At 41.6% G+C, this 21,850-nt stretch overlaps 3 protein-coding genes across 3 annotated transcripts; 2 read left to right on the forward strand and 1 right to left on the reverse strand.

The window, feature by feature from the left end:
* The first annotated feature begins 1,916 nt into the window (after positions 1 to 1,916).
* On the forward strand, positions 1,917 to 2,843 carry LOC138896154 (uncharacterized). The gene has a single exon (XM_070180939.1). It carries the CDS (start codon positions 1,917 to 1,919, stop codon positions 2,841 to 2,843), a length of 927 nt encoding a protein of 308 aa, XP_070037040.1.
* Positions 2,844 to 3,190: 347 nt separating this feature from the next.
* LOC138896155 (uncharacterized) lies at positions 3,191 to 8,993 on the forward strand. The gene is made up of 5 exons (XM_070180940.1): positions 3,191 to 4,171; positions 5,349 to 5,624; positions 6,027 to 6,207; positions 6,364 to 6,690; positions 8,830 to 8,993. The coding sequence occupies exons 1-5, from the start codon at positions 3,191 to 3,193 to the stop codon at positions 8,991 to 8,993; spliced, it is 1,929 nt and encodes a 642-aa protein (XP_070037041.1).
* A 10,075-nt stretch (positions 8,994 to 19,068) lies between these two features.
* Positions 19,069 to 21,411, reverse strand: LOC104092672 (uncharacterized). Its single transcript, XM_009598327.4, has 5 exons — positions 20,922 to 21,411; positions 20,482 to 20,829; positions 20,100 to 20,400; positions 19,739 to 19,843; positions 19,069 to 19,655 (listed from the first exon to the last, which is right to left on the reverse strand). Exons 1-5 carry the CDS (start codon positions 21,201 to 21,203, stop codon positions 19,540 to 19,542), a joined length of 1,152 nt encoding a protein of 383 aa, XP_009596622.1. The 5' UTR covers positions 21,204 to 21,411; the 3' UTR covers positions 19,069 to 19,539.
* Positions 21,412 to 21,850: the final 439 nt, after the last annotated feature.

Below are 21,850 nucleotides of genomic sequence, written 5' to 3' on the forward strand. Positions count from 1 at the left end.
GAGCATCTAGTCGAAGGACTCCGCCTGCTTGAACATCTCTTGCTTCTCGGCGATCCCCCCCCTTCCCCGAGAGCCTTTATTTGAAATCGGCACTAGTCCAACTGACTATGCAGCTGAACCCCCTGACTCTAGAGGTTGCTACATTGGGACTCCATGCCCTTGATCAGTTAGAGTTCCTCTTTAACGTCCTTTCAAGAATGTTTTACCTCTCTGATAAGTAGGGATTTTAGCATATTAATTGCTCTCTTTTACTTGTGTTTTGGGCCAAAAATGCGTGAAGGTATTCCCGAAAACTAACTTACTATGCATGCTTGTAGGGATTGTTCAAAATGAGACAAAGGAGCCATAATCAACTCATAAATGAGTCAAAACTTGAACAAAAACCAAAACTGGGCCAAGAGGTATGGAACGCGGACCGCGACAAATAAGTGTCGCCGTGAAAGTATCAACGCGGACGCAACCATTATTTCAAGGTCTGCGATATGAAGAATCATAGAGATGGTACATGAACGCGGACCGCGACAAGAAGATGCGGCCGCGAAAGTGCCAGCACGGTCGCAATAGGAATTCCGTGAACCGCGATTGCTAAGGTTCAGAGAGTGCTTAATTCAAGCAAAAATGAAAAGGGCGATCCGCGTCAAAATTATGCGGCCGGAAGTCTCTCACGCGAACGCGGTGGAAATTACGCGGTCCGCGAAACAAGGTTCAACCCAGGTCCAGATGTGAAGAAAAGTGGACCGCGATCAGAATTATGCAGCCACGAAAGCAAGTGTGCGGCCGCGATCAGAATTATGCGGCCATGAAAACTTCAGGAGGGTATTTTTGTCCGAAAATTTTAGCTTAGTATAAATAGATCTTTTTGTCAATTTTAGGTTATGTTATGTTTTTGCTGAGTACGTGAGACGGCTAGGTTTTCTTTTTTGGGCAATTTTGTATAAGAGTTATCTTATAACATTAGATTTTCATCTTTTAATTTAGTATTATGGATTATATCTTCTCTTTATTTTTGATTTCTGCTATTATTATGAGTAGCTAGACCCATAGCTAGGATTGTGACCCAACCCTAGTGTCGGTATTTAATGGGTCTTGAATTTTAGGACTTGATTGTTTATGGGTTAGTGATATTTAGCTTAGTTCATGCTAGAATTGTAGAATTAGTGGTTGCAAACACTGATTTATGCCTTTGTGACTTAGGCTCTTCTTGAGATAGGGACTAAGTCTAGGAAAACAAGGCTAAGAAGGAATTGGAGTGAACTCAAGAAATTGATAGCCCCAATAAAATGGTTAAACTTAGAGATAGTAATACCCGACCTGAACTAATATCACTTGTATTGCACGAATACCCATTTGGACTTGAGAAAGCCAAATTGGGTAAAATCACTCAAACTATCGAGAGCTATAGAGTGAGTACTTGGGTGTGATAGCTATAGTACGACCCCAATCAAATCAAACTCGCCCTAGATTCTTGATACCCTTTAGATATCCACCTAGGCGGAAGTCACTACCCTAGTCCTTTTAAACACTTGAAAGCTATTATCAAAAATATTGTATTTAGCTTTTATCTTAGCATACAATAGAAATAGAAGTAGAATCAACACTATCATGTTTGGAAGTGCAATTAGGAACATCACACGCATCTAGATTTAGATAAATACCTAATTCCAAATCAATTAACTCCCTCTGGAAATCGATCCCGACCTTGTTGGGTAAAACTGCATCGACCATCCTCGCTACTCAATAGTGGTGTAGGTTTGGCACCGATCAATATTTGGCGCCGTTGCTGGGGAGTTAAGCGGTATTAGCTATATATCTAACTATTTATGTGTTTTGTTTTTCTTTCCTTCCGTTTTTCTAATTTTTATGTGTCAATTGTCCCGCCCCGGATTCGGGCGAAAAATTTTCAAATAACCAATGTCATGCTTACTCTATTGGAACAAAGGGGTTTCTTCATCGGAGCTCTACATCAGAACGCATATAAGCATCTTAAAGGTTTTATAGACACATACTGGGGGAGAAAGCAGACGAATGTATCTGAAGACGCTTTAAGGTTGAGGCTTTTCCCTTTCTCACTTAGAGGGAAGGCTTTGGATTGGCTTGAGAGGCTACCCAACCATTCCATCTCCACTTGGGATGAGTTGGCCGAGAAGTTCATAGCGAAGTTCTTTTCTCCGGGACATATGGAAACATTGAGAGATGAAATCTTAGCCTTTAAACAAGAGCCAAATGAACCCTTACATGAAATCTGGGAGCGGTACCGGACAATGCTAAAAGAATGCCCCAACAATGATATGACTGAAGCAATGATCCAGCAAACATTTTATAGGGGTATCAACACAACCAACCAATGTGTGGTGAATCAGCTTGCAGGGGGTAACTTCATGAACACGCCATATTCGGAAGCATGTGAAATTCTAGATGAGATGGCGAACACCTCCTCAGCTTGGCAAAGTCGGGCAAACGTTCCTCAGGGTGACCCTAATGTCATCCAACTTCACAAGGAACTTCATGATCACGGACAAGCCATAGCAGAATTGACAACTACTATGAACCAGTTAGCAAAGGCTCAGCTTCAGCAGGTTCAGGGGCCAAAGCAAGTAAACGCCATGGAAGGAGTGAATGTAATGGTCAACAAGAGAAGACAGCGTGGTCAACAAGTGCAAAGCAATCAAAAACAATTTGAGCAGAGTGGTAGTGGCTACAATCAAGACTATTCTTATGATGATCAAAGTGAGGAAGTTTTATATGCCAATAATTACCAAGGCCAACGGAGCAATGCTCCAAATAAACAATGGAGATCACAAAAAAATAATCAAAATTGGGGCAACCAAGGCCAAGGGAATTAGAATAGTGGCAACAACAACAATCCAAACAATTGGGGTAATCAACAAGGCAATTGGGAGGAAACAATAATAGCAATTGAAGTGGCAACAATAATAACAATTGGGGAGGCAATGAAAACCAAGGTGGTTGGAACAACAGTAATCAAAGGAACCGGGGGTCGGGCCCTCAAAGGCCCCCGATGTATCAACAACCCAACAACCCACCTCCATATCTGTCACAAGGGCAAAGTTTTTCCAACAATGAGATGGGACAGATATAAAGTATGTTCAAGAAAATGATGGAAAGAAACGCCGACTTTGATGCCCAAATAGCCTCCCATAACACTTCTATCCGCAACTTGGAAGTCCAAATGGGTCAAATTTCTCAAGCCTTGAATACTCGCCCTAAGGGGGAACTACCAAGTGATACGGTAGTAAACCCGAAGGGTGGAAATAATACTGGCCATGCTATGGCGGTGATTACAAGAAGTGGTAGAGGTGGAGTTGCTAGTACCTCCAATCCAAGAAAGATCGTGAATGATGATGTGGTTGTGCAAAAAGATGATGAGATCCAAGCCAAAGATGAGAATGTGAATGATGAAGTAAGGATAGACATTGATGACAACATGGAGGAGACACAAAATGATGTGAACCCGTCTAGGGAACACATGATAGACATACCGAAAACGGTAGTGCCAAAAGCCAAGGCTCATTTGCCAAGGCCTCCTCCACCATATCCTCAAAGGCTTGCAAAGCAAAACAATAAAAACCAATTTAAGAAATTCATTGATATAATGAAGAGTTTTTCCATCAATGTGCCTTTGGTTGAAGCTCTAGAACAAATGTCGGGATATGCCAAGTTCATGAAGGACTTGGTAACAAAGAAGAGGTCAATGAATTGTGAGATGATCAATATAACACATCAAGTGAGTTCCATTGTGAATTCCATGGCTCCAAAGCTAGAAGATCTCGGTAGTGCCAATTTCGCCAAAGCCTTTTGTGATTTGGGAGCGAGCATTAATTTGATGCCATATTCTGTGTTCAAGACATTGGGTATTGGGCAACCAAGACCTACTTCCATGAGGTTGCAAATGGCGTACCGGACAATGAAGAAGACGTTGGGGATTATTGATGATGTTCTAGTTCGGGTCGACAAGTTCATTCTTCCCGTAGATTTTGTGATTCTCGACTGCGAAGTTGACTATGAGGTGCCGATAATATTGGGGATACCTTTCCTAGCAACAGGGAAGGCATTGGTTGATGTGGAAGCTGGGGAGCTCACCTTTCGGATGGGCGATGAAAAAGTTATGTTCCACGTGTGCAAGTCAATGAGGCAGCCTAATAGCAATGAAGTATGCTCTTTTGTGGATCTTATGACGGAGGTGATTGTTGATGAAACGAGTGCTATGATCAATGTGGAAGACCCTCTAGAAGCTGTGTTGTTGAATCATGAGGATGATGCGAAGGTAGGCTTGATAGAATGTGCAAATGCTTTGTAAGGAATGGGATCCTACACATATGGACCCCGTACACTTTCCTTGGACCTTGAGAACCGGAAGACTCCGCCAACAAAGCCCTCAATCGAGGAGCCACCAACATTGGAGTTGAAGCCCTTGCCTTCGCACCTCAGGTATAAATTCTTAGGCCATTGTTCCACATTACCTGTTATTCTTTCTTCGTGATTAACTAACGTGCAGGTAGATTCCACCCTTGCGGTGCTTCAAAGAAAGTAGAAGGAAATAGGATGGACTTTGGCTGACATTCGGGGTATAAGCCCTGCCTTTTGCATGCACAAAATCATACTCGAGGAAGATGCCAAACCATCCGTGGAACATCAACAAAGGTTGAATAAGGCCATGCAAAACGTCGTCAAGAAAGAGATAATCAAATGGCTAGATGCAGGGGTTGTGTACCCCATTTCGGATAGTTCATGGACTTCGCCAGTACAATGTGTCCCGAAGAAGGGGGTATGACTGTGATCACAAATGAGAAAAATGAGTTGATCCCCACCAGAACTGTTACCGGTTGGAGGGGTACTCCGGGTACAACCAGATTCTCATTGCACTTGAAGACCAACAGAAAACTACCTTCACCTGTCCGTATGGCACATTTGCATTCTCATGGATGCTGTTTGGTTTGTGTAATATACCGGCTACCTTTCAGCGGTGTATGAAGGCAATATTTACGGATATGGTGGAGGACTTCCTCGAAGTATTCATGGATGATTTCAGTGTTGTGGGGGATTCATTTGAATAATATTTGGATAATCTTGACAAAGTGTTGGCCCGATGTGAAGAGACCAACTTAGTGCTTAATTGGGAAAAGTGCCACTTTATGGTCGAGGAGGACATTGTCCTCGGCCATAAGATCTCAAAGAACGGTATTGAAATGGACAAAGCAAAAATTAAAGTGATTTCAAAACTCCCGCCTCCTACTTCCGTCAAGGGAGTGAGGAGCTTTCTTGGTCATGCGGGGTTTTACCGAAGGTTCATCAAGGATTTCTCAAAAGTGGTGAACCCCTTGTGCAAGTTGTTGGAAAAAGATGCAAAGTTTGTATTCAATGATGATTGCATGAAAGCTTTTGAGCTTATCAAGTATATATTGACTACCACTCCCATCATTACCGCACCAAATTGGAGCTTACCATTTGAGCTCATGTGTGATGCTAGCGACGTTGCAGTAGGAGCGATTTTGGGGCAAAGGATCAACAAGATATTTCATCCAGTTTATACAGTGACCGAGAATGAGTTATTAGCCATTGTCTTCGCCATGGAAAAGTTTAGGCCGTACCTCATGGGTGCCAAAGTGATTGTGCACACCGATCACGCGGCACTTCGTTATTTGATGAGTAAAAAGGACTATAAGGCTAGGTTGATGAGATGGGTTCTTCTTCTACAAGAATTTGACCTTGAAATCAGAGACCGAAAAGGGAGTGAGAATCAAGTGGCGGACCACTTGTCCCGCTTGGAAGAGGAGGGAAAGCCCCATGATGGCCTCGAGATTAATGATTTATTTCCGGATAAATAACTCCTCTCCGTGTCTGTGACTGGGATACCTTGGTTCGCCGATATGGCTAACTTTCGTGTGATCGGCATTGTCCCGAATGAGCTCTCTTCAAACCAAAGGAATAAGCTCAAACGGGACTGCTTGGATTATTATTGGAACGAGCCATATCTTTTCAAAATTTGCAATGATGGTGTTATCCAGAGATGTGTTCCAGAAGAAGAGCAATTGAGTATTCTTGAAGCTTGCCATTCCTCGCCCTATGATGGTCACCATGGTGGGGCGAGAACTGCTACAAAAGTCCTAAGTTGTGGATTCTATTGGCCTACTTTGTATAAAGACGCTAGCGAGCTCGTTAGTGGTTGTGATGAATGCCAAAGAGCCGGTGGAATTTCCAAGAAGAATGAAATGCCTCTCACCACCATCCTTGAGATTGATATTTTTGACGTATGGGGCATCGACTTTATGGGGCCATTTGTGAGTTCATGTGGGAACACTTATATTCTGGTTGTTGTTGATTATGTTTCCAAATGGGTTGAAGTTGTGGCTTTGCCCAACAATGAGGCACGAAGTATGATGGCTTTCTTAAAGAAACATATCTTCACAAGGTTCGGCACCCCAAGGGCTATCATTAGTGATGGGGGTTCTCATTTTTGCAACAAAGCCTTCGACACTTTACTTTCTAAGTATGGTGTCAATCATAAGGTGTCAAACCCTTATCACCCACAGGCTAGTGGACAAGTTGAGGTCTCCAACAGGGAGATCAAGAGCATATTATCCAAGATTGTCAATGCAAATCGGACTGATTGGTCAAGGAAATTTGACGATGCTTTATGGGCCTATCGTACAGCTTACAAGACTCCAATTGGTATGTCTCTGTATCGGTTGGTATTTGGGAACGCATGCCATCTTCCGGTTGAATTAGAGCACAAGGCTATGTGGGCGCTGAAGAAGTTGAACCTTGAATGGGATGTAGCTGCCAATCTCTGGGTAGAGCAACTAAATGAGCTTGATGAGTTCCGGTTCCATGCTTATTCCATCTCGTCCTTGTATAAGGACAAGATGAAGTACTTACATGATAAATATATCCGAAACAAAGAATTTAAGGAGGGTGACTTGGTTCTTCTATTCAACTCTCGGTTATGGATGTTTTCGGGAAAGCTCAAGTCAAAGTGGAGTGGCCCTTTTGAAGTGGTATGTAACTTCGTTTGGTGCTCTAGATTTTAAAAACAAGAATAGTGAGATCTTTAGAGTCAATGGGCACCTAATGAAGCACTACCTTGGCAAGATTGATGATAGCCACATTGTGGCATTGATCCATTTCAAATGATGATGGTAACATGCGTCGTGCCGCGACGTTAAATCAGGCGCTTCTTGGGAGGTAACCCATGTGTGTTTTCTTTCTTGCTTTTGATTCTCTTCCTAGATTAGACATTGTTTTGGACTAACTTGTTGTGAAGTGTATGTAGGAATTGGTTGTGCAGTGCAGGATTTTGATAAGAAAAAATTTGGCTAAGTGTTGGAAGTTCGCGGACCGCGCCCAAAATTTCGCGCTCCGCGTGAGCATTTCGCGGCAGCATATTTTTGCCCGCGGACGCATACTTGAAAAAGAGAAAAATGCCAACTCTCTGAAGTTGGACTATCAAAAATCCTTCAGAGATCACGGCCGTGTTCCAATTTTCACGGACTACGTTGAATTTCGCGGGTGCGGCCAATATTCCGCGGACCGCGCCCATGTGCGTGAAGCTGGTCTACACAAGGTAAAATAGCGCGGACCGCGATAGAATTTCGCGGCCGCGCTCAGTTAAGGCGGTGGGTTTCCCAGTTGATTAATCTAAATTAGGGTTCCTTAAACATTTTACACTTTTCGAACCCTAACGTTTCGCCGCATAAAAAGCACTGTTCAACTCATCCTGCTCTCAATTTTCTTCTCATACACATTAAGAGTTCATTTCCTACTACAATTTTATAACTGGTATGTTCAATTCCATGATATGATTTTATCTTTTTATTTTATTTTCTCTTTGCTTTAGTGTTTTCTTTTTAGTTAGGGTTAGATGCATGCCATGATCTCAAATTAATGCTTAATTGATACTTAAATGCATGTGGGTAGTGTTTATATGCCTAATGGGGGCTGGGGTTAGTAACTTTGCATGGTTAATTGAATAAATTTTTGCACACTTAGTGAAAACCCTAGTTATCAGTGTTCTTAGTGCCGATCCTATTTGAATTTCGCGGCTCCGGTCCGCGATAGGGTAGGCGGCCGCGTTCATTTTTTTTAGGTCCGCGCTACCCCAGCTTTTAGTTACTGAGTGATTACTAAGAGATTGCGGTTGCGGTCACTTTTACGCGATTCGCGATTGGTCCTTCGCAGTTGCGCTCAAGTTTTCGCGGTCCGCGCTTGTGAACTTCAAATAGTCTGTTAATTGCTTTCGCGGCCGCGTTCATTTTTTTGCGGTCCGCAGTTGGTCATTCGCGGCCGCATTTAATTTTTCATGGTCCGCGTGTGTCCAAGATTAGAGAGACAGTAGTCTGAACCTGACCTCTTTGCTGCCGCGTTCACTTTTTCACGGTCCGCGATGGGCATTTCGTGGCCGCGTCCACTTTTTCGCTGTCCGCGATGCCCTGTTTTGAGAAGCCTTGTTGTTCATTTCATCTGTACTGCTTTAAGGCATGATTGAACCCCAATTCTAATTATCTTTCACTAATTGTTTGTTGCAGAAAATGGTGCGATCTCGTGGAGGAGCAGACACATCAAAATGGAGGGTAGAATCCTCCCGAGGCTGGGGCAAAGGAAAGCAGGCTTTGCCCTTAGCAGCTCAAAGAATCATAAGCAAAAAGAAAACCCTCACTAGACCTCCTACCGAATTATGAGACACAAGTGAATATCTCCCATCCCGGGAGATTTCTGAGGGGGAATCTACACAACCTTGACAAGAGGCCCAATCACAACCCTTTCGCCTAATCAATGAAGCTACCTCCTCTTCTGGGTCGTCTGATGGCTCAGAGGGAGGTAGTGAGGCATCGGAGCCATCTTCCCCACCTGCTGCAACTCTAGCCTCAACAACTACTCCTATCAATGTAGATGAGGATGACAAGGTCCCGGATGACGGGAAAAGGGGTGATACCAATGTGGGTGGTCTTGCTAGATCAAGGAAGCCCGAGGTGTAGGTGGACAGATTCGTGAGCGAGAAAGCATACCTCAAATTCCGAGAATGGTGGCCCCAAAGGTCGCTCACCCTTGAGCGATAGTTTTTAGACAGAGATCTCCTTCCCCACAATCCAAATGTCAAGAGACAGCTTGAGGAGAGAAAAGGGTGGAAGTACTTTACCAGCAAGGTTCCGGATGTAAATGAGTACCTTGTCAAGGAGTTCTACGCAAATGTTGCCCACATCAATAAGGGCACCACTGTTATAAAGGTACAGAACATGAAGATACGGTTGATGGCGACACCTTGAACAAATATGCCAGATTTGAGGATGTGGAAGTTGTATAGTATTTGGAGAAGATGGCCCTATATGAAGTAGCCCGGCCTTGGCTAGCGGAAATAATAGCCATCCCAGGGACAACACCGGTCTGGCTCGCAGCTGGAGTCCCAATCGCCAAAAACACCCTCAGTTTTGAAGCAAAAGGGTAGTGCACATTTGTATGCAGCCGACTTGATCCTAGCCAGCATGATAGTGTCATTCCACTCTCCCGGGTGATCCTAATAGCTTTCATCATGGCGGGGTATCCAATCAATATGGGAAACCTTATGTCCTACCACATCTCCAAAGCAATCGGAAAAGGAGAAAGTTCATGCCCCTACCCCAACTTCATCACTATGTATCTCGAGGACCAAAGGGTAGAGGGGAGGCACTATGACACGAAGGTGAAGCCGAAGAAACCTTTCTCCTGGTATAGCCTCCAAGGACCGGACAACCCTAAAGCAAAGGGTAAATCCACTACCTCCACTGGCCAGTCTGAAGAGCCAAGTGTAGTTGCCACCGGGTCAGAGCCTTCCACAGCAGAGGGACTTTCAGCTGCCATGCCTCCTCCTCCATCCAGGCCATCCATCACTGTGCCACTATCTGTACCCTCATCTTCGACTTACCCCCAGACTGCACTGCGGGTTTCTCAGACCTTATCCAGCATCAACAACTTGATGCAGGCAGCTACATCAAAGTTGCCTGTCTTATCCAGTGCATTAGCAGCACAGTCAGCCCCAGAACAGCTTCAGGTACCTCCATCAGTGGAGGATTCATTGAAGGAGCTTCTGGACAACCAGAAGAAGCTCCTGGACAACCAAAAGAAGATCCTGGAGACTTTGGATACTCATGGCAAGGTGATCAAGGATTTGGGCAAGTAGGTAAAGAAGATGAGAAAGACTCGGGCCTCAAAGGAGTCAGTAGAGAAGCTGAAGAAGGAGGTAGAGAAGTTCACTTCTGCTGGAGATATCCCACTTGACTTGCTTATAGAGGAGACTTCCCCAGCAGCACAGGTAGCAGAGCATGAGGCAGATAGAGCTCCAGTTAGAAGATTTGTGGTCCCCCAGTCTGAGGATTTGGAGATCCAGTTAGAGGACCCGGAGGGAGCTGATGATCCTATGCAGTCTAAGGACCCCACTCATATTCCTGACCCCATGCAGACAGAGACCGCATAGGGAGTTTTCTTTACTCTCTAACCCTTCACTGATCTTATTTTGATATTAGCATTGAGGACAATGCTATCTTTTATTTGGGGGGTGGTCCATTTTGATTTGGTTATGATTTGATGACATTGGTATGTAATAACTATGATACTATTTTTCTTTACCTTTATTTATCGTTATTTTTCACTTTTGGTATGTATATAACTTTACATTCGATGTATATATTCATTTCCATTTTGTATATATTTGTTTCACTCCATTATTGTACATATTCATTTTACTGTCCATAGTTTACTTCATAACTTCTTTTGTATTTTTCCTTAATAGCTTAGCTTCTTATTTCCTTTAGTAGCTTATTTTTGAGTTTTTAGCCTATTTTTGCATTCTGCATGATCAATAAGCCTTTGATTTTCTTAATGCCACGGTTTTTTCAAAAGGTGGATGTTGTGTGAACCGGATGGCTCTTCCCAACGATGGATAGCGTGACAACCTTCTTAAGGGATCGAGTCTATTTTCTTTTTGTTTTGGTGTATATAGTAGTAGTAATGAATAAAAGTGTCTCATTTACCTTCGACCTCATGATTAGAGACAAGTTGATTGGCAAAGATTAGCTCTAGTTGTGACCTTTAGACTCTTGCGTTGGCTAAAATAATCATCGAGTAGTTTCCTTGAGCCATTTGTGATTTTCAATATTATCTAGGGTTGTTGTGGGCCCTCGACTCTGTTCTCTTTAACAATCCATCGGCTTGAGAGGTGGGGTATTGAATTGCAAGTCCAAGTCTCGTGCCAATAAATCTAGAACTAGCCCTGAATGTTTGTCTAGGCGAAATTCTAAGTGTAGCTCGACTTGAGAAATGATTGTAGGATCTCCTTGGTCCAAGTTGAACTTTGAAAGCTTACGTAGCCTATCAATATGATATCCCTAGTCAACTCTTTTGAGCCTAATCCTTTTTCATTCAATAGCCACATTACAAGCCGTAATCCATTCTATAATGACCCTCTCTTGGCACCCAATCTTTCCTTAGCATTCATGATAAACAATTGGAAAAAGCATAAGTTTGGGGGAGAGACGAGTAATTTGAAAGTGATGAAAGGTTCAAAGAAGAAAAAGAATTGTTGAAAAGGAAAGGCAAAGAAAAGGAAGAAAAGCCAAAAAGAAATACGTCAAAAAGAAAGAGAAGGTTGAAGGGATTCAAAGAACATAATGATGAAAGGCAAGGAATGATGAAAAAAGGAGAAAAATGATTGTCATGAGTAAGAAAGATTGACGGTTTGTCTCTCTAGTTCCCCTAAGGAAGAAGAAAAATGACTCAAAGAGTCAAGAAAGTATGAGCCAAAATAAGAAAATGGAGTGCTTAAGGAAAGATGAAATCATCATAATTTGTTATGTCCTACCTTGATCCAAAAGCCTTCATTACATCCCTGCTAAAGCCCTATATGATTTCAAGTTGAGTGAGCTTACATTAGTGGTGATTTACATAAGGGACAAGCTTATGGTACTTAGAGCTGGACTTGTGGGATTCTTTTGAGAGTGATGAGCGCACTTTTTCACAATCCTTATTTTGAGTGTTACATTCTAAAAAGCGAGATTTGCTCATGGAGATTAGAGGAGGAGGAGTGTGGGATCCACAATGACTTACGTGAGAGAGTGAGCTTCCTTGATGAATTGAGTCAACTCTTGATGCTCTAGTGTCACATTAGAACTATAGAACTCAAAAGGTCATAACATGACGTTGTTGATAAATCATTTGTATTGAGGGTAATTGTTAGTCCCAATTGATTCTTGATGAAGTTACCTTAGGCCAGCTGAAATATCCTTTTCTTTTTCTTGTGGAGGTGGGAATTATCTTATTTGCTTGAGGACAAGCAAAAGCTTAAGTTTGGGGGAGTTGATAAGGAGGAATTTTGGCCTATTAATTGCTCTCTTTTACCTGTGTTTTGGGCCAAAAATGTGTGAAGGTATTCCCAAAAACTAACTTAATATGCTTGCTTACATGGATTGTTCAAACTGAGACAAAGGAGCCATAATCAACTCTTAAAAGAGTCAAAACTTGAACAAAAACCAAAACTGGGCCAAGAGGTGTGGAACGCGGACCGCGACAAATAAGTGCGGCCGCGAAAGTATCAACGCGGACGCAGCCATTATTTCGAGGTCCGCGATATGAAGAATCAAAGAGATGGTACATGAACGCGGACCACGACAAGAAGATGCGGCAGCAAAATTACCAGTACGACCACGATGGGAATTTCGCGAACCGCGATTGCTAAGGTTCAGAGAGAGCTTAATTCAAGCAAAAATGAAAAGGGCGGTCCGCGACAAAGTTACGCGGTCGCGGAAGTCTCTCACGCGGAAGCGGTGAAAATTATGCGGTTCGCGAAACAAGGTTCAACCCAGGTCCAGATGTGAAGAAATACGGACCGCGATCAGAATTACGCGGCCGCGAAAGCACGTGTGCGGCCGCGGTCAGAATTACGCGGCCGCAAAAACTTCCGCAGGGGTATTTTTGTCCTAAATTTCATCTTAGTATAAATAGATATTTTTGTCAATTTTAGGTTATGTTATGTTTTTGCTGAGTACGTGAGACAACTAGGTTTTCCCTTTGGGGCAATTTTATATAGGATTTACCTTATAACATTAGATTTTCATCTTTTAATTTAGTATTATGGATTATATCTTCTCTTTATTTTTGATTTTTGCTATTATTATGAGTAGCTAGACCGATAGCTAGGGTTGTGACCCAACCCTAGTGTCGGTATTCAATGGGTCTTGAATTTTAGGGCTTGATTGTTTATGGGTTAGTGATATTTAGCCTAGTTCATGCTAGAATTGTAGAATTAGTGATTGCAAATACTGATTCATGCCTTTGTGACTTAGGCTCTTCTTGAGAAAGAGGGACTAAGTCTAGGAAAACTAGGCTAACAAGGAATTGGGGTGAACTCAAGAAATTGATAGCCCCAATAAAAGGGTTAAACCTAGATATAGTAATCCCGACTTGAGCTTTAAACCTAGAGATAGTAATCCCGACTTGAGCTAATATCACTTGTATTGCACGAATACCCATTTGGACTACCGAGAGGTATAGAGTGAGTACTTGGGTGTGATAGCTATAGTATGACCCCAATCAAATCAAACTCGCCCTAGATTCTCGATACCCGTTAGATATCCACCTAGGCGGAAGTCACTACCCTAGTCCTTTTAAACAAAAGCTATTATAAAAAATATTGTATTTAGCTTTTATCTTAGCATACAATAGAAATAGAAATAGAATCAACACCATCATGTTTGGAAGTGAAATTAGGAACATCACACACATCTAAATTTAGATAAATACCTAACTCCAAATCAATTAACTCCCTGTGGAAATCGATCTCGGCCTTGTTGGGTAAAACTGCATCGACTATCTTCGCTACTCAATATTGGTGTAGGTTTGGCACCGATCACTCTCCACTGCCGCCATCAACTCCTCATCTTTATTCTTTAGCTCCTCCATCATGGCCGACACATTTCCCTCTTCACGAAGCCGCCTCCGAGCATCCCAGTACTTGTCGCGAAACTCCTGGCATTTGCCCTTTAGCCTCTGATAAATCTCTTTCCTTTTCTTCTCCCTCCGCACACTTTCAATCTCAAGAATAATAGTCTACAAAACAAGGAAAAGTAAGAGTTAGAGCCTAGAAACAAGTCAAAGGAAAAGAAGAAGAATGAGGAACAACCACACTTACCCTGAGGGCGAGGCCGGCAATGCTCTTCGACAGAGTGCCTTTAGTCAGTTCCTTGAGAGTAACCCGCTCAGCTTCGAAGCAGAGAGGACCGAGAGCGTTGACCACATCTTCGATATTCTTCAGCAGATAATGATCCTTGGGAATCGCGATAGTCCTTGACCCTCCCCCCCCCTCCCCCTCATCCGTACCTATTTATGGGTAGTCCCTTTGTCGATCATCGTAAGATCATCAGGGTCCATGTCAGAACCTAATCCGTCGCCCTCGTCAACGACACTTTTGCCTTTTCCCCATCGGCAGGAGAAGCATCCCCTGCCCGCTTGGAAGAAGAAGCCTCCTCTTGCCCTAAAGGTGCAGAACTTTCACTAGTTGTCCCATCCGCATCCTCTTCTCCTCTCAAAAGTCACCCCAATATCGTCCTCGATATGTATCGTCGTCGTCTCCTGTATAACGAACTCATCCTCTACCAAGTCGACAGCTGAGTGAACTCATCCTCCTACATCCACGGCCTTCCTTTTGCAGGGCCTCAGGTCCGTGTCATGAGGAGGGACCTCATCATCTTTGTCAATAAGTGAAAACAAGGGAGGAACGGGCGCAAGAGCTGAAATAGGGGCGGAGGCGGAAGGCGTGGCGACCCTTCTCTTCATGAATGAGGGAACAGGCACCATGTTCATTCTTGTAACCCCCCTGATGGAACCTAAAGAAAAATAAGAGAGGGGTAAAACACGACAATGTAAACCAATATGAGTACGGCACAGACTAGAAGAATGAAAATACATATTGAGGGAAGGGCCGATTTGAATTTTTGCCATAAGCTTGGCCAGCCTCGTATCCCTACAGTACAAGGGAGGACTCGCCTGACCCAGTAAGCGAGGTTCGCCACCAGCTGAAGGGGTCGATCAATAGCTGCAAAATGGAGAAGGTTATTACACAAATTAGAAATGGACAACGGCTAAAAGCGACGAATACAAGCACTTACGGTTGCGATTCCATGCCTCATGGAAACCTGCGATATTGGCATGACGGCCTCGGTCTTAACAAAGAAAAAGCCGAGCCAAACTGTCGATTCCCTTTGTCACCCATTTTAGCCACCAAACTCTTTCCCCCACGATGTCATAGATTTACCATCGTGCCAGGGTAAAAATGGGGTGCGAAGAGATAAATTAGATGTCGCACTGAGACCTCGACGTCAGCAAGCTCGGTGAATTTTGATAACATTTTGGTCACCTTATAAACATATGGGGCGAGATGGGCTGGGCAGACCCGATAGTGATGGCAAAACTCCTCCACGAGAGGTGAGAGAGGAAAAGGATAACTGACGGAGAAAGGATAGGCGTAAAGAGCGCAATACCCTGGGCGATGGATATCTACTACGTGCTCACCCACAGGTATGACCTCAAATTGATTGGACATGCCATGTTTGGCTTTGAACTCCACTAAGCACTCATCCGTCAGAGTTGATCGGAAAACCTCTGTTACCACCTCCGATGCCCGCTGCAAATTGGGTTTCACATCAGGATTGGGGAAAATAATCTCCTTCACTAAATGAAGAGCCTCATCTTTAACGGTGAAAGTTGTGTCTCCCCTACGAACGGGAAACATGACCGCCAGTGGAGTGGGTTGATCCTCCTCATTAACACTAGAAGGAAGATTCGACATAGCTATAAAATATATGGAAAGTGGGGATATGGAAAACGAGAGTATAAAGGAGAATTAAAGATCAAAATGCAAAATAATTCGGGTGTAATAAAGCTGGAGGAGTTTCTGTGAGAGATGGTTCTAAAGAAAGTACAACTCGAACAATGGTGGAACAATCCCCATTTATAGAGATAGAGGGCACTGAACCCGAAATGGTTCATCATGATTGACACGAGAATCGAAGCGGTAGACACAATCAAAAGCCGCGAGTGAATCAATGCGATTCTTCAGGAATATGCGTCATCAAGACGAATGACGTCATGACGTCACATCTTTTCCTGGATAAGACGGTTCTAACAAATCACCCAGGAAAATTAAGATTTTAAAATATGCGGTCCAAGAAATGCCACGTCGCCTGTTTATCATAACGACCACGACCGTTGTTATCCGCTCATTGAATTCGCCCACGAGACCGACCTCACCAAAAGCAGAGGGACTAACTGTATGGGCTAAAAACTACCATAATTATATGCGGGCCTAGTCGACATTAAGGAAGCCTTCGAAGGCAGCCACGTGTCATCGATTTGGTTTCAAAAGATCGACGCCATGAGGTCGAGGTGGCTCAACAGAGGACGAAGACGAGGACGAGCACTTCCTTTAGTAAAGTAGTAACAACTAGTTTTTGAAATAAGATCCCCGAGAGAATATTCCAGTGAATATTCCTCTCAGTTGTACTATTTAGGGTTTTGTGGTTCATGTACCCTTATAAATAGAAAGGTATGTAGTTATAGAGAGGATTGGATACTCATTGTAAAAAATAATATATTGACATTCTCTAAAGATTCTTACTTTATCATCCACATACAAAATCCACCTTTTTCTCCGATCTTTATCTATCTTTTCTTCCACGATCGAAGGAGGATTCGAATATTCAAAGGCTTATCACCATCTATCTTTGTCTAAAGGAAAATTAAGGAAGATCACCTTCTTCGGGTGACCCACATTCATTTATTTATATTAATGTTATTTATTGTTATTTATTGATATTTATTGCTATCTTCCATCAATTATAACATTCTTGTTGTTATTTATTGCTGCTCAAATAGCACACGTGAGATCTTACCATAAAGACATTAGTCTATCTTTTAAATATTAATATTGACTAAGATTAACCCAACTTTATAATAAAATTCGATTGTATAAGCTTAGATCTAAATTTTGGGTAATACAAACTTCACTCATTGTCATTTGTCTGAATTAGGATAGCCGACTAAATGAACCTAACTATGAAAATAACATCTTATTATGATTCACATTAGCTTCACTGAAGTACTTCGGTTTCACTTTAAAACTTTCGAACTAGATAGATTGCACCGTGACAATTAGAGTAAAGTTCAAAAGGAGTGGGAAAGCGGCAGAAAAGAAACAAAACCAAGTGTACAAAGTATCAAATCATATTTGCAAGGGGAATATCAATGCTTAGCATGATCAAGTCCAAGCTCTAAAAATTTGTTGCCCACTTAGATAGAAGACGGCAGTCGTCTGCTATTGAGGTTGACATCTCTAATTAATAATTAAGCTCTTAGCGAGTTTAGGAGTAAACAAATTAAAATTAATTATAGAAAGGTTTGCAATACGTTCCATTTCGCGCGACTCTGCAACCTTTTTCTTTAGCCTAGCCTGTAAAAATATTTCTTCACTCAAATGGCGAGATATAAAACAAGATCTGTACTTATTCTGATATCACATATATTTTGGATTATAAAATTACAAAATATAAAATTTTGAATTGCGTCAATACTTTCTCCTCAGCCGGAGGCGGGATTGGCGCCCATTGCGTTGTGCAGGAAAACGCCATAGCCAATCTCAAGGAACAGTTAAGCTTCATAATGTCCGAAAATAAGCAAATTCAACCCTATCGGCATAATGATTGCTTTTAGTACAGTTCATCTTCTAGCGAATAGCGATTATTTAGAAAACTTAATTATAGTATAAAAATCTATACCCTCTACGTATATTCGTATAACTTAAATGTTACTACTTAAAAGCTTAAAGGCAATGGGGCCAGTGAGGAAAATAGAAATGTTGTCAGGCCATTATCATGAAACTCTCCAACTGAAGAAATGTGTGATGTTGTCGTGGACCATAACCCCGCAATTCCTCAACATTATGAACTTAGGGCAATCCAATTGCAGATTTCATTAAATATTTTACAAATAAAACGCGTGATATTACCCTCCAAACAAAGATAATAAATGAATCTGGGGTCACTTTGTTTACTGTTTGTGGGTCAGGGGGCACATGAAAATCTAATCTTTTTTCCTAAATAAAATTCGATCAACGCGTTTCTTTTCTTTTCCTTTTTTGCCTTCATTGACAGCTCATTTACACCCCCCCCCCCCCCCAACCTCAAAATTACTTTCCCTCTAAGCAAAACCAAGTACTAGTGTATGTAAAAGGAATGTAGACATAATGTATAATGTATTGTAACACAGATCCAACATTTATGTCCCCGTAAATATGTTTTTTATGTATTGAATTTCTACCAAATCAAACAATATTAAATGTACGTATCTTGCATATATTAATTTGGCGCAAACAAAACGAAAAAGCTTTAGCCTTTACCAATGTAAGGGTCCTAACTATTTTACCTGTCATTAGTATACAAAACTAAACCTAATTAATACTATTGTAGACTCTACGCAATTAATTAGTGATAAAGAAGACAAATTGAATTAAAATAAAGTAGACATTGGGGAAAGACAGACGAAGACGAATGTACAAACTTGGCTTCCAGAAAAGAAATCGAAGATTCATCAGACAACATTCAACGAAGCATTGCACATTTCTCCACAACTAAACCATTGTTTCTTGCTTGGCACTATTCCAATACGAGTAGTTATAATATATTTGAAAATATATATATTTAAAAAAAAACTATAATTTAATCAATGAAACATCGAAAGAGATACCAAAAAAGAAATGCCAGTTAATGGACAACCAATATGGTCAAAGTGAGAGCTAAAGCATGTGCTGCAACATGAAAATAGATCTTTAGGCATGTTAGACCCCCCTTTCGTACTTTGACCATCACCACAACAAATTGATGAAATACTTTAAAAAAAAGATAGGTCGCATTCACGTAGAGTGAATAAAAAGACAACAAGTAATATTTGCTCCAAGGCTTCGGAGCTAATGAGAAATTAAAGATTCAAAAAGGAAATTAAAGAACAAAAAGCAATTTAAAGTTTGGATTGCAATTAAATATAATAAATAATGGGTATAATTATTGATTAATTATACATAGACCATAAGCCATGGACAGGTATTCATACACTGAATAAAATATATGAGAATGGAAAGGGTTGTAATTCCAAACAAAACATGAGCCCAACCCTTTATCTCCCATCTCTTTGCAAAAAAACTTCTTCGAGACTTATTTTTCCTTACTAGTATTACCTAATCTAAAAACCAACCAAAGAAACAAATCATATCCGCCAATACCTTTTTCTTGAATCTTGAACCTTTCAATATCTTATTTTTTGCCTTTAAACCCTAATACTACCCCCACCAAAAAAGTCCCTATTTTGTTTAACTGCCAAAAACATCTTCGCCATCATCTTCATTCTGAAACTAACTACCCTATACTTGTTCAAATCTTCAGTACCCAAAAAACAAACAAACAAACAAATCCCCTTTCTGCTTCAAAAAAACACTATCATCTTCCTGCGTCAGTAAGTCCACTCCTGAGGAAGTTGAAGTTCTTGTGCCATTGCCACTTGCTGTACTCTCTGATTTCTCCTCTGTTGAGCTGCCGCCATATTATGTCGGTATGACAAGCCAACATCTGAACAAAAAAATTTACACAAATCAGATAAATTTCCTAAAATTAAAAATATAATTAGGGTGGGATTAGGAAATGATTATTACAAGTAGCTGGAGTGAAATTAGACTTTGGCCTAGTAGCGGCTTCCATAGCTTCTAAATTCAAATTCAAGGCTTGAACCACCCTGTCTGGCAATATAACTGGACAACCTGAATTTACACCAAACAAATTGAAGCATCAGATTAACAGAACAAACCGACCCCAAAAAGGAAAAAAGAAATTGACATCTGGTTCCAAACAGATCAGAAATAACAGGCATTAATTTATAGATTTAAGTTATTTAAAACAATTCATACTAGCCAAGAAAAAGGTCCAAATATTATCTTGGGTAAATAAGAATGCATTTTACTATACAACGAAAGTTGAATCTAAGGATTAAACTGTAACAGGGGAAGAAAATATTACCTGGTTTTTTTCTGGTTTCAGTTTGTGTACCAATTCTTCTAGGCAAAAAGACACCAGTTCCAGCACATTCCCGTTTAGGGCCAGGATTTCCTAAAAAAACAGCGCGCATGCCTGAACCAGTATTAGGCTGTTGCTGCTGAGACTGTTGTAAAGTAGGCCAAGCAGAATTTGGCAAGTTCATTAAACTACCCTTTACTCCATTTCCAGCCCTGTTCTCAGCTACTTGCTGTTGATTTTGGTTCACCGGAAACTGCCTATATCCACCTTGTTTCATCATTTGTTGTTGCTTCAAACGCTGAAACTGCATTTCCAAGGCTAAAATTAACAAACGCCCAAACAAAAAAAGTTAAAAATTTTACAAAAAACAGAGTGTAAAACTTACTTGAGCAACCTGCAATTGCTGGTATGAAAGTGGAGGCTGATTAGAGTTAAAAGAACCGGGATTCGGTTTGGTATTTTTTGGGCCAACAGGTACTGGACTTGTCTTCCGTGGAGGAGCAGCCCATATTCCACCTCCAGCTTTGATATGGTTGTACAGTCCAGTTGACTCCTCCATCATTCTAATCCTTGCCACTTCTCCGGCGGCCGCATAAAGCAGATCCATAGACACCTCGGGTCGGGCCATACGCGGCGGCGAAGATGCCTGTGATGGCCCGTTTGGGCTTCCGCGACTCGAACCCTGTTTGCAACCGCATAACGTCGACTGTGGAGAACGTGACAAACCCCAACCCTAAGGGAGGAAAACCCAGCAAACAAATTAGTCCCGAAAAAACTAAAACTGAAGACAGAAAGCAGAACAAAGAAAATAAAAGACAAAAATACCTTGGTGTTCTCCTCCAGAGTTGAGTGAGCCATTTTTCTAGTTAACCCAGTGATATAATCATCTTCATCACTCTCAGTTTCTGTTGACCCGACGACAGACTCAACGGGAGAACTCAGATCCGAGTGAGAACCAAACGGGTTAAACCCATAAGAAAACGGGTTAATCCCATCCTTACCGCCTTCACCAACACAAGAGTGGGTCTTAAAATCCATCAAAAGGTCATCGTCAGTAAGGAACTGAGGGGGAAGCCAAAACTCACAATCATCAAAATCTTTCTCCATCTTCAAATCCCACAAAAACACTAAGCAACTTCAGTACTTATATAAACAAAAAAGAGAAAAACTGTGATATGAATAGCAATAAGTAAAGAAAAAGAGTTTGCTGGTTTTTGAAGGTATAATTATACAGAGCAACAGTGATACAGAGAGAATGAAAAACAGATGGAGAGAGAGAAATGGAGGCAGCAAGTCTTTATAACGAAAAAATTTCGAACCCTAGGTGTTGGGGAGTAGATTTTATGTTCACTTGCGGTGATAGAGAGTGGGCCACGCGCCAGGGTTTGTTTTTTGGGTGCGGGAGTTGTAGCCAGGTAAGAGGAGTGGGCTCGGTCGACGAGTGGAGGGGTTTTTAGTGGGTCCGTAATCTGACAGTAGTTGCACGGCTTGCATGTGAGCCGGTGATGGGTCCCACTATGGAAGTTGAATAAAATAGTTTCAAATTTATTTTAATTTAATTGGGAAATAAATACTAAGTAGTTAATTAATTTGGAGAAGGATTAACATCGTAATGACGCCTTTGTGATTGGTTAAAGAGGGGGGTGGATAATGACAATTGTTTCTCATCCACTCCCATGTGGCACTTCATGCTTTGCATGTAAGCAAACTCATGGAATTGGGTCCATCTACTTTGCTTTTCCTTTTTTTGACAA

This window comes from Nicotiana tomentosiformis, chromosome 7, assembly GCF_000390325.3.
Source record: "Nicotiana tomentosiformis chromosome 7, ASM39032v3, whole genome shotgun sequence".
NCBI classification, from domain to species: Eukaryota; Viridiplantae; Streptophyta; class Magnoliopsida; order Solanales; family Solanaceae; genus Nicotiana; species Nicotiana tomentosiformis.